Genomic DNA, 16,453 nt, shown 5'->3' on the forward strand with positions numbered 1-16,453 from the left:
CCCCTGAATTTTGGGTGAAAAAACCCGGATTTTGGGGTTTATTTGGTTAAAGCAGCTGAGATGGGACACGGGGACATGGGGACGCCATTGGAGGTGCGATCCCAGTTCCTCCCAGTTCCTCCCAGTTCATCCCAGTACCCCCAGATTGAGTTTACGCAAGCCCCGCCCATTCTCACGCGGGCATAATGAAGCCACGCCCACTCTCCCACGTGATTTCCCTAAGTCCCGCCCCTCTTTGCGTGGCCACGCCCCCTCCCTCACCTTTCACCCCCCCCTCCCGCCTCTTTCACAACCCCAAAATCGCCCAAAAATTGCCCAAAAAATTCCCCCTGGGAGGGGGCGGGGCCGCCCCAGTTCAACCCAGTGTCCCCTCCCCCACCCCCCAGTAACCTCTGCCCCATTCCCAGTTCAAACCAGTGGCTCCCAGTAACTCTCACCCTGCGCTCCCAGTAACTCCCTCCCGCTCCCAGTAACCCCCCAGTGCTCCCAGTAACCCCCCCCAAAATCATCCCAGTGCTCCCAGTAACCCCCCCCGAGCTCCCAGTAACCCCCCCGAGCTCCCAGTAACCCCCCAGTGCTCCCAGTAACCCCCCCAGTGCTCCCAGTGCTCCCAGTAACCCCCCCTGCGATCCCAGACCCCCCCCAAACCTCCTCGGGACCCCCCTAAATCCCCCCCCAAACCCTCTCGGAACTCCACAAATCCCTTCGGGACACCCCAAAATCCCCCCTAAATCCCCTCGGAACCCCCCAAAATCCCCTTTAAACCTCCCCAAACCCCCTCAGGACCCCCCGGATCCCCCCTAAATCCCCCCCAAACCCCCTCGGGAACCCCTAAATCCCCCCCGGATCTCCCCTAAACCCCCTCGGGACCCCGCAAAATCCCCTCAGGACCCCCCCCAAATCCCCCCGGATCCCCCCTAAATCCCCCCCCAAATCCCCTTGGGACCCCCCTAAATCCTCCCTGAATCCCCTCAGGACCCCCCAAACCCCCTCAGGCCCCCTCAAATCCCCTCGGGACCCCCTAAACCCCCCCGGATCCCCCCTTAAATCCCCCAAACCCCCTCAGATCCCCCCTAAATCCCCTCTAAACCCCCTCAGGACCCCCCAAACCCCCTCAGGACCCCCTAAACCCCCTCAGATCCCCCCCAAATCCCCCCCAATCCCCCCTAAACCCCCCCCCAAATCCCCCCTAAACGCCCTCGGAACTCCCCAAAAATCCCCCCCAAATCTCCCCTAAACCCCCTCCGGACCCCCCAAATCCCCTCAGGACCCCCCCAAATCCCCCCAAACCCCCTCAGATCCCCCCTAAATCCTCCCCAAACCCCCTCAGGACCCCCTAAACCCCCTCAGGCCCCCTCAAATCCCCTCGGGACCCCCCTAAACCCCCCCGGATCCCCCCTTAAATCCCCCAAACCCCCTCAGATCCCCCCTAAATCCCCCCTAAACCCCCTCGGAACTCCCCAAATCCCCCCCCCCAAATCTCCCCTAAACCCCCTCCGGACCCCCCAAACCCCCTCAGGACCCCCCCAAATCCCCCCAAACCCCCTCAGATCCCCCCTAAACCCCCTCAGGACCCCCCTAAATCCTCTCAGGACCCCCCCGAATCCCCTCCGGACCCCCAAACCCCCTCAGATCCCCCCCAAATCCCCCCCAATCCCCCCCATGCCCCTGCTGGAGTTCGCCCCCCTGCGCCTCCCCCTGCGGCGCCGCCTGCAGACCCTGGCCGTGCTGCAGTGGGTCTGCTCCTTCCTCCTCCTCGGTGAGCCCCAAAATCCTCACAGGGGTCCCCAAAATTCGGGTGGGGGTCCCCAAAATCCGGGCGAGGGTCCCCAAAATCCCCCAGCCCCACTTTGACCCCCACTTTTTACCCCAAAGTTCTTCAGGGCAGCGCTGAGAGTTCCCACCCTGAAATTTGGGATTTTTGGGGTTCCTGGGGTGGAATTTGGGGTGTTCGGGGGTGGAATTGTGAGGGGGGTCCCCGAAATTCTGAGGGGGTCCCCAAAATTTGGGTGGGAGTCCCCAAAATCCCTTTGACCCCCCCCCTTTTTACCCCAAAGTTCTTCAGGGCAGCCCTGAGAGTTCCCGCCCTGAAATTTGGGGTTTTTGGGGTTCCTGGAGGTGAAATTTGGGGTGTTCGGGGGTGGAATTGTGAGGGGGGTCCCCGAAATTCTGTGGGGGTCCCCAAAATGCCTTTGATCCCCCCTTTTTACCCCAAAGTTTTTTAGGGCAGCCCTGAGAGTTCCCACCCTGAAATTTGGGATTTTTGGGGTTTTTGGGGGGGTTGGAAAATTTAAGCGGGGGGGGTTTGGGGTCTGGATTTGGGGGGAATTTGGGGAGTTTTGGGGTTCTGGGAGGGTTTGGGGTGCTCTGAAGATTTGGGGTTTTTTGGGGTCTGAATTTGGGGTTTTTTGTGTCTGGAGTTGGGGGAATTTGGGGGAAAAATCCCAGAATTAAAGAGAGAAAAATCCCAAAATTTGGGGCAAAAAATCCCAGAATTTGGAGAATAAAATCCCAGAATTTGGAGAATAAAATCCCAGAATTGGACAGGGAAAATTCTAGAATTTGGGGCAAAAAATCCCAAAATTTGGGACAAAAAATCCCAGAATTGGACGGGGAAAATTCCAGAATTTGGGGCAAAAAATCCCAAAATTTGGGACAAAAAATCCCAGAATTAGAGGAGTAAAATCCCAGAATTTGGGGCAAAAAATCCCAGAATTTGGGGCAAAAAATCCCAGAATTAGAGGAGTAAAATCCCAGAATTTGGGGCAAAAAATCCCAGAATTTGGGGCAAAAAATCCCAGAATTGGACGGGGAAAATTCCAGAATATGGGGAATAAAATCCCAAAATTTGGGAAATAAAATCCCAGAATTGGACGGGGAAAATCCCAGAATTGGACGGGGAAAATCCCAGAATTTGGGGAATAAAATCCCAGAATTGGACGGGGAAAATTCCAGAATTGGACGGGGAAAATTCCAGAATTTGGGAAATAAAATCCCAGACTTAAAGAGAGAAAAATCCCAGAATTTGGGGAATAAAATCCCAGAATTTAAAACAAAAAATCCCAGAATTGGAGGGGGAAAAGTCCCAGAATTTGGGACATAAAATTCCAGAATTTGGGACATAAAATTCCAGAATTAGGGGGAAAAAAATCCCATAATATGGGGAATAAAATCCCAGAGGAATATTTTATATATTTTTACATATATATATATATAAAGCACATATTATTATATTATATGCATTTATTGATATTTCTAACCCAATAACGATAACCAATAGATAATTTTCAATATCAATAATTATTAATGATTATTGGTGCTAAATATTTAATATAAATATATATATAAATATAAACATATATAAAATATAAATAAGTATAAATAAAATATATATAATATATAATATATAATAGGTATATATATTTCTATATATCTTTATATATTTATATATTTAAATATTCCCGATAACCAATATCTAATTATTGATAACTATCGATATCCTATCAATAACTATCGATCCCCAGGCCAGCTCTGCACAGTGCTGGTATTTATATTTATATTTATATTTATATTTATATTTATATTTATATTTATATTTATATTTATATTTATATTTATATTTAAATACAGCCACATAAATATTTACATATCCCTATCTATAACCCAATAACAAAACCCAATAGCTGCTAATCGATAACCAATCGATAACTATTGATTACCAGCTGTGCACGGTGCTGTTCCTGCTAATATACGTATATATACATATATATACATATATATACATATATATACATATATATACATTCACATTTCTAACCCGATAACGGACCCCAATAGCTGCCAATCGATAATCTATCGATAACTATCGATCCCCAGGCCAGCTGTGCACGGTGCTGTTCCTGCTAATATACATATATATACATATATATACATATATATACATATATATATTCACATTTCTAACCCGATAACGGACCCCAATAGCTGCCAATCGATAACCAATCGATAACTATTGATTACCCAGGCCAGCTGTGCACGGTGCTGTTCGTGCTGGCGCTCCGCGGGCCGCTCTGGCTGCCGGCGCTGCTCTATGGGCTGTGGCTGCTGGCGGACCGGGACACGCCCCGCCGCGGGGGGCGCCCGTGCGCCTGGGTGCGCGCCTGGCCCGTCTGGAACCACTTCCGGGACTACTTCCCCATCTCGGTGATCCTGGCGGGAAAATGGCCGGAAATGGGGTTGTGAGGGGATTTTGGGGGTCACTGGGTGCGGTTTAGAGGGGTCTTGGGGTCCCTAAATGTAGTTTTGGGGGGCGTTTGGGGTCCCTGGATGGGGTTTGGGGCGGTTCTGGGGAGGGGTTTGAGGGATTTAGGGTCCCTGGATGGGTTTTGAGGGGGTTTGGGGGTCTCTGGAGGACCGGCACATGCCGGGCCGCCAGGGGAGCCCTTGGGCCTGGCCCGTCTGGAACCACTTCCGGGACTACTTCCCCATCTCGGTGATCCTGGCGGGAAAATGGCCGGAAATGGGGTTGTGAGGGGATTTTGGGGGCTTTTGGGGGTCACTGGATGGGTTTTGAGGGAGTTTGGGGTCCCTTGGATGGGGTTTGGGGGATTTAGGGTTCCTGAGGGAAGTTTTGGGGGGATTTGGGGAGGTTTTGGGGTCTCTGGAGGACCGGCACATGCCCGGCCGCCAGGGGCGCCCTTGGGCCTTGCCCGTCTGGAACCACTTCCGGGACTACTTCCCCATCTCGGTGATCCTGAAGGGAAAATGGGGGGAAAAATGGGGATTTTGGGGGGATTCTGAAGGTTTTGGGGTTCTGGGCTGCCTGAGTGGAGTTTTGGAGGATTTTGGGGCTCCTGGATAGGAATTCCTGGGGGAATTTTGAGGGGATTTTGGGGGTCTCTGGAGGTTCTCTCCACGCCTCGCCGCGAGGGGGGCGCCCTTGCACCGTAAATGCTCAACCCATAAATTCCCAAAAAATAAAAAAAAAAAAAAAAAAATCAACCCCAAAAAACCCCCAAACCTCCAATTCCCAAAGCCTCCCGGTAATGAAAAATAAAACTCCAAAATTAAAAAAAAAAAATCCCTAATTACCCTCCAAAAAATCCCCTAAAAAATCCTAAAAATACCCCAAAAAATAAATTAAAAAATCCCGAAAATTCGCAAAAATCCCCGAAATAAATTGATTTTTCCAGCTGATCCGGACGGTGCCGCTGGATCCAGGCCGCAATTACGTGTTCGGGTTCCACCCTCACGGGGTTCTGCTTTCCCAAAATCCCATAAAAGCTGCAAATTTCCCCAAAAAAACCCAGATTTCTGCCCCAAAATCTCCATAAAAAGTCGCCAAAAAATCCCTTAAAATGCCGACATTAAAAACAAAACCCCGAAAATTTTAAATAGAGACCCGCAGCTAAAAATAAATCCCCCGAAGAATTAAAAAAAAAATCCAAAATAAAATCCCGAAAATTGCCCAAAAATCGCCCCAAAAGTCGCTGAAAATTCAGAAATTTCCAGAAATTTCCCGTTTTTGCAGCTGATCCGCACGGTGCCGCTTGATCCAGGCCGCAATTCCGTGTTCGGGTTCCACCCTCACGGGGTTCTGCTTTCCCAAAATCCCATAAAAGCTGCAAATTCCCCCCAAAACCCCCAGATTTCTGCCCCAAAATCCCCATAAAAAATCGCCAAAAAATCCCTTAAAATGCCGACATTAAAAACAAAACCCCCAATGTTTACAATAGAAGCCCGCAACTAGAAATAAATCCCCCGAAAAATTAAAAAAAAAATCAAGAAAAAATCCAAAAAAATCGCCAAAAATCGCCGAAAAATCGCCGAAAATTCAGAAATTTCCAGAATTTTCCCGTTTTTGCAGCTGATCCGGACGGTGCCGCTGGATCCCGGCCGCAATTACGTGTTCGGGTTCCACCCTCACGGGGTTCTGCTTTCCCAAAATCCGATAAAAGCTGCAAATTCCCCCCAAAACCCCCAGATTTCTGCCCCAAAATCCCCATAAAAAATCGCCAAAAATCCCTAAAAATGCCGACATTAAAAACAAAACCCCCAATGTTTACAATAGAAGCCCGCAACTAGAAATAAATCCCCCGAAAAATTAAAAAAAAAATCAAGAAAAAATCCAAAAAAATCGCCAAAAATCGCCTAAAAATCGCCGAAAATTCAGAAATTTCCAGAATTTTCCCGTTTTTGCAGCTGATCCGGACGGTGCCGCTGGATCCCGGCCGCAATTACGTGTTCGGGTTCCACCCTCACGGGGTTCTGCTTTCCCAAAATCCGATAAAAGCTGCAAATTCCCCCCAAAACCCCCAGATTTCTGCCCCAAAATCCCCATAAAAAATCGCCAAAAATCCCTAAAAATGCCGACATTAAAAACAAAACCCCCAATGTTTACAATAGAAGCCCGCAACTAGAAATAAATCCCCCGAAAAATTAAAAAAAAAATCAAGAAAAAATCCAAAAAAATCGCCAAAAATCGCCTAAAAATCGCCGAAAATTCAGAAATTTCCAGAATTTTCCCGTTTTTGCAGCTGATCCGGACGGTGCCGCTGGATCCCGGCCGCAATTACGTGTTCGGGTTCCACCCTCACGGGGTTTTGGCCGCCGGCGCCTTCGGGAATTTCTGCACCGAGGCCACCGGGTTCGGGCGCCTCTTCCCGGGGCTGCAGCCGCGGCTGCTGACGCTGCCCTGCTGGTTCCGGCTGCCGCTCTTCAGGGACTACGCCATGGCCGGCGGTGAGGAAAGGGTTAACAAGGGCCGAAATAGCCGGCAGGGAGTTGGGGAAATAATTAAAAATAAAAAATAAAAATTTATATTAAAAAAAAATTAAATTTTTTTTTTTTTAAATATTGAAAAATAAAAAAAAGGAAATCATTTCAAAATTCAAAATAAAAAAAAATAAAAAAAAATTAAAAAGAAAAAGAGAGGAAATTAAAAAAATTTAAAATAAAAAAAAAATTAAAAATGAAAAAAAAATTAAAAATAAAAGAAATAAAAAAGAAAATGAAATCATTTAAAAATTCAAAATAAAAAAAATTTACAAGTTCGAAATTTCAAAGTGAAAATGAAAAGAAATTTTAAAAACTAAAAATTTTTAAAAAATTTTTAAAAATTAAAAAAAATATTTAAAAATCTTTAAAATATTAAAAATCTAAAAAAATAGTAAAAATCTTTAAAATATTAAAAATTAAAAAAATTAAAAATCTTTAAAATATAAAAATCTAAAAAAAAATTAAAATTAAAAACTAAAAAAGAAAATTTAAAATTTAAAACATTTAAGAAGAAAAATTAAGGAAATCAAAAATACAACCCTTAAATAATTCAATTTAAAAAATGAAAAATTAAAACCATCAAAAATATTATGATACTATTATATTTTTAATTAAAAAAAACCAAAATTTAAAAATGTAAATTTTTAATTTAAATGTAAATATTTCAATTTAAGTTAATATGAAATTAAAGGAATACTAAATTCATAGTTAAATTTAAATTCCATTTAAAGATTTAAATAAAATAGAAAATGTCTTGGCCGGCGGTGAGGAAAGGGTTAAAAAAGAGCTGAAATATCCATCAAGGACTTGGGGAAATAATTTAAAAAAAAATTAAAATTTCCCCCTTAATTCAGATTTTTTTTTCCCTTTAATTCTGAAATTTTTTTTCTTTATTTTTGATTCATTTTCCCCTTTAATTCTGAATTTTCCAGGCCTGGTCTCCTCGGAGGTCTCGAGCCTGGAGCACCTCCTGGCCTGGCCTGGCCTGGCCTGGGGTTCTGAATAATTCCGAATTTTTTTTCCCCTTTAATTACGATTTTTTTCCCCTTTAATACTGAAAGTTTTTCCTCTTTGATTCCGATTTTTTTTCCTCTTTATTTTTAATTTTTTTCCTCTTTAATTCTGAATTTTCCAGGCCTGGTCTCCTCAGAGGCCTCGAGCCTGGAGCACCTCCTGGTGGGGCCGGCCTTGGGTTCTGAATAATTCAGAATTTTTTCCCTTTTAATTCCAAACTTTTTTCCCCTTTAATTCTGACTTTTTTTCCCCTTTAATTCTGAATTTTTCCCCTTTATTTTTGATTTATTTCCCTTTAATTCTGAATTGTTCCAGGCCTGGTCTCGTTGGAGGCCTCGAGCCTGGAGCACCTCCTGGCCTGGCCTGGCCTGGCCTGGGGTTCTGAATAATTCTGTATTTTTTTTTTCCACTTTAATTCTGAATTTTTTCCTTTTTAATTCTAAAGTTTTTTTCCCTTTAATTCTGAATTTTTTTTATTTTATTTTTATTTTTTTCCCCTTTAATTCTGAATTTTCCAGGCCTGGTCTCATTGGAGGCCTCGAGCCTGGAGCACCTCCTGGCCCGGCCTGGGGTTCTGAATAATTCCGATTTTCTTTCCCCTTTCATTCCGATTTTCTTTCCCCTTTAATTCCGAATTTTTTCTCCCTTTAATTCTGAATATTTTTCCCTTTATTTTTGATTTTTTTTTTCTCTTTAATTCTGAATTGTTCCAGGCCTGGTCTCGTTGGAGGCCTTGAGCCTGGAGCACCTCCTGGCGGGGCCGGCCTTGGGTTCTGAATAATTCCGAATTGTTTCCCCTTTAATTCCGAATTTTTTCCCATTTAATTCTTAATTTTTTCCCCTTTATTTTTGATTTATTTCCCCTTTAATTCTTCATTTTCCAGGCCTGGTTTCCTCGGAGGCCTCAAGCCTTGAGCACCTCCTGGCGGGGCCCGGCGGCCTCGTGGCCGTGATCGCCCTTGGGGGGCCCCCGGAGGCTCTCGAGGCTCGGCCGGGGGCGCTGCGGCTGCAGCTGCTGCGCAGGACGGGCTTCGTCAGGATCGCCCTCAAATACGGGTGGGGATTTTGGGGAAAAAAATCGGAATTTTGGGGCAGAAATTGGGGATTTTGGGGAGAGAAATGGGGATTTTGAGGGGGTCCCTGGAGGCTCGGCCGGGGGCGCTGCGGCTGCTGTGCAGGACGGGCTTCGTCAGGATCGGCTTCAAATACGTGTGGGGATTTTGGGGAAAAAAAATGGGAATTTTGGGGAGAGAAATGAGGATTTTGGGGGAAAATCGGGATTTTGGGGTCCCTGAGGAGATTTTGGGGAGAGAAATGGGGATTTTGGGGAGAGAAATGGGGATTTTGAGGGGGTCCCTGGAGGCTCGGCCGGGGGCGCTGCAGCCGCTGTGCAGGACGGGCTTCGTCAGGATCGGCCTCAAATACGTGTGGGGATTTTGGGGAAAAAAATCGGAATTTGGGGGAGAGAAATGAGGGTTTTGGGGGAAAATCGGGATTTTGGGGAGAGAAATGGGGATTTTGGGGAGAGAAATGGGGATTTTGGGGAGAGAAATGGGGATTTTGAGGGGGTCCCCGGAGGCTCGGCCGGGGGCGCTGCAGCCGCTGGGCAGGATGGGCTTCGTCAGGATCGCCCTCAAATACGGGTGGGGATTTTGGGGAAAAAAAATGGGAATTTTGGGGAGAGAAATGAGGATTTTGGGGGAAAATCGGGATTTTGGGGTCCCTGAGGAGATTTTGGGGAGAGAAATGGGGATTTTGAGGGGGTCCCTGGAGGCTCGGCCGGGGGTGCTGCGGCTGCAGCCGCTGTGCAGGACGGGCTTCGTCAGGATCGGCCTCAAATACGGGTGGGGATTTTTGGGGGAAAAACCGGAATTTTGGGGGAGAAAAATGGGGATTTTGGGGAAAATGGGGATTTTGGGGCAGAAATGGGGATTTTGGGGAGAGAAATCGGGATTTTGGGGAGAGAAATGGGGATTTTGAGGGGGTCCCTGAAGGTTCGGCCGGGGGCGCTGCGGCTGCTGCGCGGGACGGGCTTCGTCAGGATCGCCCTCACATACGGGTGGGGATTTTTGGGGGAAAAATGGGAATTTTTGGGCAGAAATTGGGGATTTTGGGGGGAGAAATGGGGATTTTGGGGAGAGAAATGGGGATTTTGAGGGGGTCCCCGGAGGCTCGGCCGGGGGCGCTGCAGCCGCTGTGCAGGACGGGCTTCGTCAGGATCGGCCTCAAATACGTGTGGGGATTTTGGGGAAAAAAATGGGAATTTTGGGGAGAGAAATGAGGATTTTGGGGGGAAAATCGGGATTTTGGGGTCCCTGAGGAGATTTTGGGGAGAGAAATGGGGATTTTGGGGAGAGAAATGGGGATTTTGGGGAGAGAAATGGGGATTTTGTGGCGTTTTGGGGTCGGTTTTGGGGTAGTAAATGGGGATTTTGGGGTCTTATTTGGGGGTTTTGGGTCGGTTTCGGGAGGATAAATGGGGATTTTGGGGGACATAAATGGGGGTTTTGAGGTGATAAATGGGATTTTGGGGTCTTAATTAGGGGAATTCGGGGATAAATCGGGATTTTGGGGTATTTTGGGAGGAGAAATTGGGGGTTTGGGGGGATAAATCGGGAATTTGGGGTCTTAAGTGGGAGATTTTGGGGATTTTGAGGTGAGTTTGGGGTTTTGGGAAGGGATAAATGGGGGAATTGGGGGAGGGATTTGGGGTTCCCAAAGTGGAATTTTGGGAAGGGATTTGGGGTTTCCAGGAGGGATTTTTAGGGATATTTGAGGAAGGGATTTGGGGTTTCCTGTGGAGATTTTGGGGTTCTTAAAGGGCGATTTGGGGAAGGGATTTTTAGGGTCCCAAAGTGGAATTTTGGGAAGGAATTTGGGATTTCCAGGAGGGATTTTTTTAGGCTCCCAAATTGGAATTTTGGGATGGGATTTGGGATTTTCAGAGTGGAATTTTGGGAAGGGATTTTGGGGTTTCCAGGAGGGATTTTTAGGGATATTTGAGGAAGGGATTTGGGATTTCCACAGTGGAATTTTGGGCCTGGATTTGCCATTTCCAGGGTGGATTTTTAGGCTCCCAAAGTGCAATTTTGGGACGGGATTTGGGGTTCCCAGAGTGCAATTTTGGGGAAGGAATTTGAGGTTTCCAATGGAGATTTTGGGGAAGGGATTTGGGGTTTCCAGGAGGGATTTTTAGGGATATTTGAGGAAGGGATTTGGGGTTTCCTGTGGAGATTTTGGGGTTCTTAAAGGGAGATTTTGGGGAAAGGATTTGGGGTTCCTGAGCAGGATTTTGGGGTTCTTAAAGGGCGATTTGGGGACAGGATTTTTAGGGTCCCAAAGTGCAATTTTGGCATGGGATTTGGGATTTTCAGAATGCAGTTTTGGGAAGGGATTTGGGGTTTCCAGGAGGGATTTTTAGGGATATTTGAGGAAGGGATTTGGGGTTTCCAATGGGAATTTTGGGCTTCTTAAAGGGAGATTTTGGGGAAGGGATTTTGGGTTTCCAGAGTGGAATTTTGGGAAGGGATTTGGGGTTTCCAGGGGGATTTTTAGGCTCCCAAAATGCAATTTTGGGACGGGATTTGGGATTTCCCAAGGGATGTTGGAGGAAAGGGATTTGGGGTTTCCAATGGAGATTTTGGGGAAGGGATTTGGGGTTTCCAGGAGGGATTTTTAGGGATATTTGAGGAAGGGATTTGGGGTTTCCAATGGGAATTTTGGGCTTCTTAAAAGGGGATTTGGGGAAGGGATTTTTAGGGTCCCAAAGTGGAATTTTGGGACAGGATTTGGGATTTCCCAAGGGGTATTTGAGCAAAGGGATTTGTGATTTCCAGGGTGCATTTTTAGGCTACCAAAGTGCAATTTTGGGCCGGGATTTGCCATTTCCAGGGTGGATTTTTATGCTCCCAGAGCACAATTCCAGGCCGGGATTTGGGATTTCCTCTCTCTCTCTCAATCCCCCCCTGACTTTTGGGGTTCCCCGTTTATTTTGCAGCACCCCCCTGGTTCCCGTGTTCAGTTTTGGGGAGAACGAGCTCTTCCAGCAGGTCCCGAACCCGCCGGGCTCGCGGCTGCGGCGCCTCCAGGGGCGGCTCCAGCGCCTGCTGGGGGTGGCGCTGCCGCTGTTCCACGCCCGGGGCGTTTTCCAATACAGCTTCGGATTGCTGCCCTTCCGCAGGCCCATCCACACCGTGGGTGAGGGAAAATGGGGGAAAAAAGGGGAAAATTGGGAAAAAACAAAAAAAACCCGGTGAAAAAATATGAAAATTTGGCGAAGAAATGGAAAAAAAAGGGGAAAAAACCCGTAAAAAATGAGCAAAAAATGTAAATTATTGGGGGAAATGGCAGCAAAAGTCAGGGAAAAAATTGCAGAATTTTGGGGAAAGAAAGCAAAAAAAACCCGGTGAAAAAATATGGAGGTTTGGCGAAAAAATGGGGAAAAAAGGTTAAAAAATGGGAAAAAATGTAAATTATTGGGGGAAATGAGAGCAAAAGTCAGGGGAAAAAGTTCCAGAAATTTGGGGGAAAAAAGCAAAAAAAACCCAGTGAAAAAATATGGAGGTTTGGGGAAAAAATGGAAAAAATGGGGAAAAAATTGGGAAAAAAATGTAAATTTTTGGGGGAAATGAGAGCAAAGTTCAGTGAAAAAATTGCAGAATTTTGGGGAAAAAACCAAAAAAAACCCAGTGGAAAAATGTGGAGGTTTGGGGGAAAAATGGGGAAAAATGCGTAAAAAATTGGGAAAAAATGTAAAATATTGGGGGAAATGAGAGCAAAAGTCAGGGGAAAAGTTCCAGAAATTTGGGGGAAAAAACCAAAAAAAAACCCGGTGAAAAAATGTGGATTTTTAATGGGGTTTTAATGGGATTTTTTAGTGGGATTTTAATGGGATTTTAAAGTATTTCTAATGGGATTTTTAGTGGGATTTTTGGCTTTTTAATGGTATTTTTAATGGCATTTTAAAGTATTTTTAATTGGGTTTTTAGTGGGATTTTTAATGGCATTTTAATGGGATTTTTTGGGGAATTTTTAATGAGATTTTTAGTGGCATCTTAATGAGATTTTAATGGGATTTTAAAGGATTTTAAATGGGATTTTTAATGGCGACTTTAATGGGATTTTTAGTGGCATTTTAATGGGATTTTTAATGGGATTATGGATTTTTAATGGGATTATGGATTTTTAATGGGATTTTTTAATGCGATTTTAATGGGATTTTTAAGCATTTTTAATGGCATTTTAATGGGATTTTTAATGGGATTTTAAAGTATTTTTAATGGGATTTTTAATGGCATTTTTAATGGGATTTTAAAGTATTTTTAATGGGATTTTTAATGGCATTTTTAATGGCATTTTAAAGAATTTTTAATGGAATTTTAATGGCATTTTTGGGAATTTTAATGGGATTTTTAATGGGATTTTTTGGGAATTTTTAATGGGATTTTTTTTGGGAATTTTTAATGGGATTTTTTGGCAATTTTAATGGATTTTCGGGGTTTTTAATCGGATTTTTTGCAATTTTTTTCGGTTTTTAATGGGATTTTCGGGCTTCTTAAAGGGATTTTTAAATGGGATTTTTATGGGATTTCTAATGGGATTTTAAAGTATTTTTAATGGCATTTTAAGTGGGATTTTTAATGGCGTTTTTTGGGGATTTTAATGGGATTTTTAATGGGATTTTTAGTGGCATTTTTAATGGGATTTTCAATGGGATTTTTATTGGATTTTAATGGGATTTTAATGGGATTATTATGGGATTTTTAATGGCATTTTTTAGTGGGATTTTTAATGGGATTTTTAAATGGGATTTTCAATGGGATTTTTATTGGATTTTTATTGGATTTTAATAGGATTTTTGTGGGATTTTTAATGGCATTTAAATGGGATTTTTAAGTATGTTTAATGGCATTTTTAGTGGGATTTTTAATGGGATTTTAATGGGATTTTTATGTATTTTTAATGGGATTTTTAATGGAATTTTCAATGGCATTTTTAATGGGATTTTAAAGTATTTCTAATGGGATATGTTAGTGGGATTTTAATGGGATTTTTAATGGGATTTTTAATGGCATTTTAATGGCATTTTTTCGTGGGATTTTTAATAGGATTTTAAAGTATTTTAATGGGATTTTAATGGGATTGTAAAGGGTTTCTAATGGGACTTTTAATGGGATTTTTTCGTGCATTTTTAATGGGATTTTTAATGGCATTTTAATGGGATTTTTAGTGGGATTTTTAATGGGATTTTAAAGTATTTTAAATGGGATTTTAATGGGATTTTTTTGGGAATTTTTAATGGGATTTTTTGGGAATCTTAATGGGATTTTTGGGCTTTTTAATGGGATTTTTAAATGGGATTTTTGTGGGATTTTGAATGGGATTTTTAAGTATTTTAATGGGATTTTTAATGGGATTTTTATTGGATTTTAATGGGATTATTATGGGATTTTTAATGGCATTTTTTAGTGGGATTTTTAATGGGATTTTTAAATGGGATTTTCAATGGGATTTTTAATGGGATTTTAATGGGATTTTTATGTATTTTTAATGGGATTTTTAATGGAATTTTCAATGGCATTTTTAATGGGATTTTAAAGTATTTCTAATGGGATATGTTAGTGGGATTTTAATGGGATTTTTAATGGGATTTTTAATGGCATTTTAATGGCATTTTTTCGTGGGATTTTTAATAGGATTTTAAAGTATTTTAATGGGATTTTAATGGGATTGTAAAGGGTTTCTAATGGGACTTTTAATGGGATTTTTTTCGTGCATTTTTAATGGGATTTTTAATGGCATTTTAATGGGATTTTTTGTGGGATTTTTAATGGCATTTTAATGGGATTTTTAATGAGATTTTTAATGGGATTTTTAATGGGATTTTTTGGGAATCTTAATGGGATTTTCGGGCTTTTTAATGGGATTTTTAAATGGGATTTTTAAGTATTTTAATGGGATTTTTTAGTGGGATTTTTAATGGGATTTTTAATGGGATTTTAATGGGATTTTTTGTGGGATTTTTAATGGCATTTTAATGGGATTTTTAATGAGATTTTTAATGGGATTTTTAATGGGATTTTTCAGGGCATTTTTAATGGGATTTTAATGGGATTGTAAAGGGTTTCTAATGGGACTTTTAATGGGATTTTTTTCGTGCATTTTTAATGGGATTTTCGATGGGATTTTAATGGCATTTTAATGGGATTTTTAAGGATTTTAATGGGATTTTTAATGGGATTTTTAATGGGATTTTTTGGGAATCTTAATGGGATTTTCGGGCTTTTTAATGGGATTTTTAATGGGATTTTTTGGGAATCTTAATGGGATTTTCGGGCTTTTTAAAGTGGAATTTTTTGGGGCTTTATTTAATGGGTTTTTTTGGGTTTATTTCACCTTTTTTTGGGTTTTTTTTTTTGCAGTGGGGGCCCCTCTGGAGCTGCCCCGGGTTCCAGACCCTTCAGCTGAGCAGGTTCAGCTCTGGCACCGCCGGTACCGGGAGCGGCTCCGGGAGCTCTTTGAGGAGCACAAGGGAGAGTTCGGGGTCCCCCCCGAGCGCCGCCTCAGCTTCGTCTGAACCCCAAAAAATCCCCCAAAAATTGGGGGAAAATCCCCCAAAAAATCCCCAAAAAATTGGGGGGAAAATCCCAATAAATTGGGGGAAAATCCCCCCAAAAATCCCTCCAAAATCCCCAAAGAATCCCAAAAAAATCCCCAAAAAAACCGGGGGAAAATCCCCAAAAAATTCCCCAAAAAATCCCCAAAAAAACGGGGGAAAATCCCCAAAAAATTCCCCCAAAAATTGGGGAAAATCCCCCCAAAATCCCCAAAAAATTGGGGGAAAATCCCAAAATATTCGGGAAAAATCCAAAAAAATCCCCCAAAAAATCCCCCAAAAAATCCCCCCAAAAATTGGGGGGAAATCCCAAAATATTCGGGAAAAATCCCAAAAAATCCCCAAAAAAATCCTCAAAAAATCGCCAAAAAATCGCCAAAAAATCCCCCAAAAAATTAAAAAAAAAAATCCCCAAAAAAATCCTAAAAAAATCCCCAAAAATTGGGGAAAAAATCCTCAAAAAATCCCCCCAAAATCCCCCCAAAATTGGGGGAAAATCCCAAAAAATCCCCCCCCCCAAAAAAAAAAAATCCCCAAAAAATCCTAAAAAAATCCCCAAAAAATTGGGGAAAAAATCCCCAAAAAATCCCAAAAAATTCGGGAAAAATCCCAAAAAATCCCCCAAAAAATCCCCCAAAAATTGGGGGAAAATCCCCCAAAAATCCCCCAAAAATCCCCCAAAAATCCCAAAAAAATCCCCCCCCCAAAAAAAAAAAATCCCCAAAAAGATCCCCAAAAAATTGGGGAAAATCCCCAAAAAATCCCAAAAAACTCCCTAAAAAATCCCCCAAAAAATAAAAAAAAAAAACCCAAAAGAATCCCAAAAGAATCCACAAAAAAATCCCCCAAAAAAATCCCCCAAAAAATCCCCAAAAAATCCCCCAAAAAATCCCCCAAAAATTGGGGAAAAATCCAAAAAAATTGGGGGAAAATCCCCCAAAAAATCCCCAAAAAATCCCCAAAAAATTGGGGAAAATCCAAAAAAAATCCCCCAAAAAATCCCAAAAAATCCCCCCCCCAAAAAAAAAAAAAAATCCCCCAAAAATC

The 16,453-nt window shown here is 42.9% G+C and overlaps 1 protein-coding gene and 1 long non-coding RNA gene across 3 annotated transcripts; both read left to right on the top strand.

The window, feature by feature from the left end:
* The first annotated feature begins 1,662 nt into the window (after positions 1-1,662).
* LOC139586512 (2-acylglycerol O-acyltransferase 2-like) lies at positions 1,663-16,419 on the top strand. Of its 2 annotated transcripts, XM_071419995.1 has the most exons (6): positions 1,663-1,759; positions 4,025-4,203; positions 6,537-6,741; positions 8,676-8,847; positions 11,789-11,988; positions 15,213-15,441. In XM_071419995.1, exons 1-6 carry the CDS (start codon positions 1,663-1,665, stop codon positions 15,365-15,367), a joined length of 1,008 nt encoding a protein of 335 aa, XP_071276096.1. In that variant the 3' UTR covers positions 15,368-15,441. The 2 variants fall into 2 exon arrangements, with proteins under 2 accessions (XP_071276096.1, XP_071276095.1); XM_071419994.1 differs by lacking the exons at positions 1,663-1,759; positions 8,676-8,847 and adding an exon at positions 4,649-4,747 and having other exon boundaries at positions 3,955-4,393; positions 15,213-16,419.
* LOC139586513 (uncharacterized) lies at positions 10,473-11,305 on the top strand. The gene is made up of 3 exons (XR_011677831.1): positions 10,473-10,581; positions 10,864-11,011; positions 11,124-11,305. It is a non-coding gene; the product is annotated as an uncharacterized lncRNA (long non-coding RNA).
* Positions 16,420-16,453: the final 34 nt, after the last annotated feature.

The sequence above is a fragment of the Agelaius tricolor genome, unplaced genomic scaffold, assembly GCF_023055355.1.
Source record: "Agelaius tricolor isolate 1412-34295 unplaced genomic scaffold, bAgeTri1.0.p SCAF_120, whole genome shotgun sequence".
In the NCBI taxonomy this organism is placed as follows: Eukaryota; Metazoa; Chordata; class Aves; order Passeriformes; family Icteridae; genus Agelaius; species Agelaius tricolor.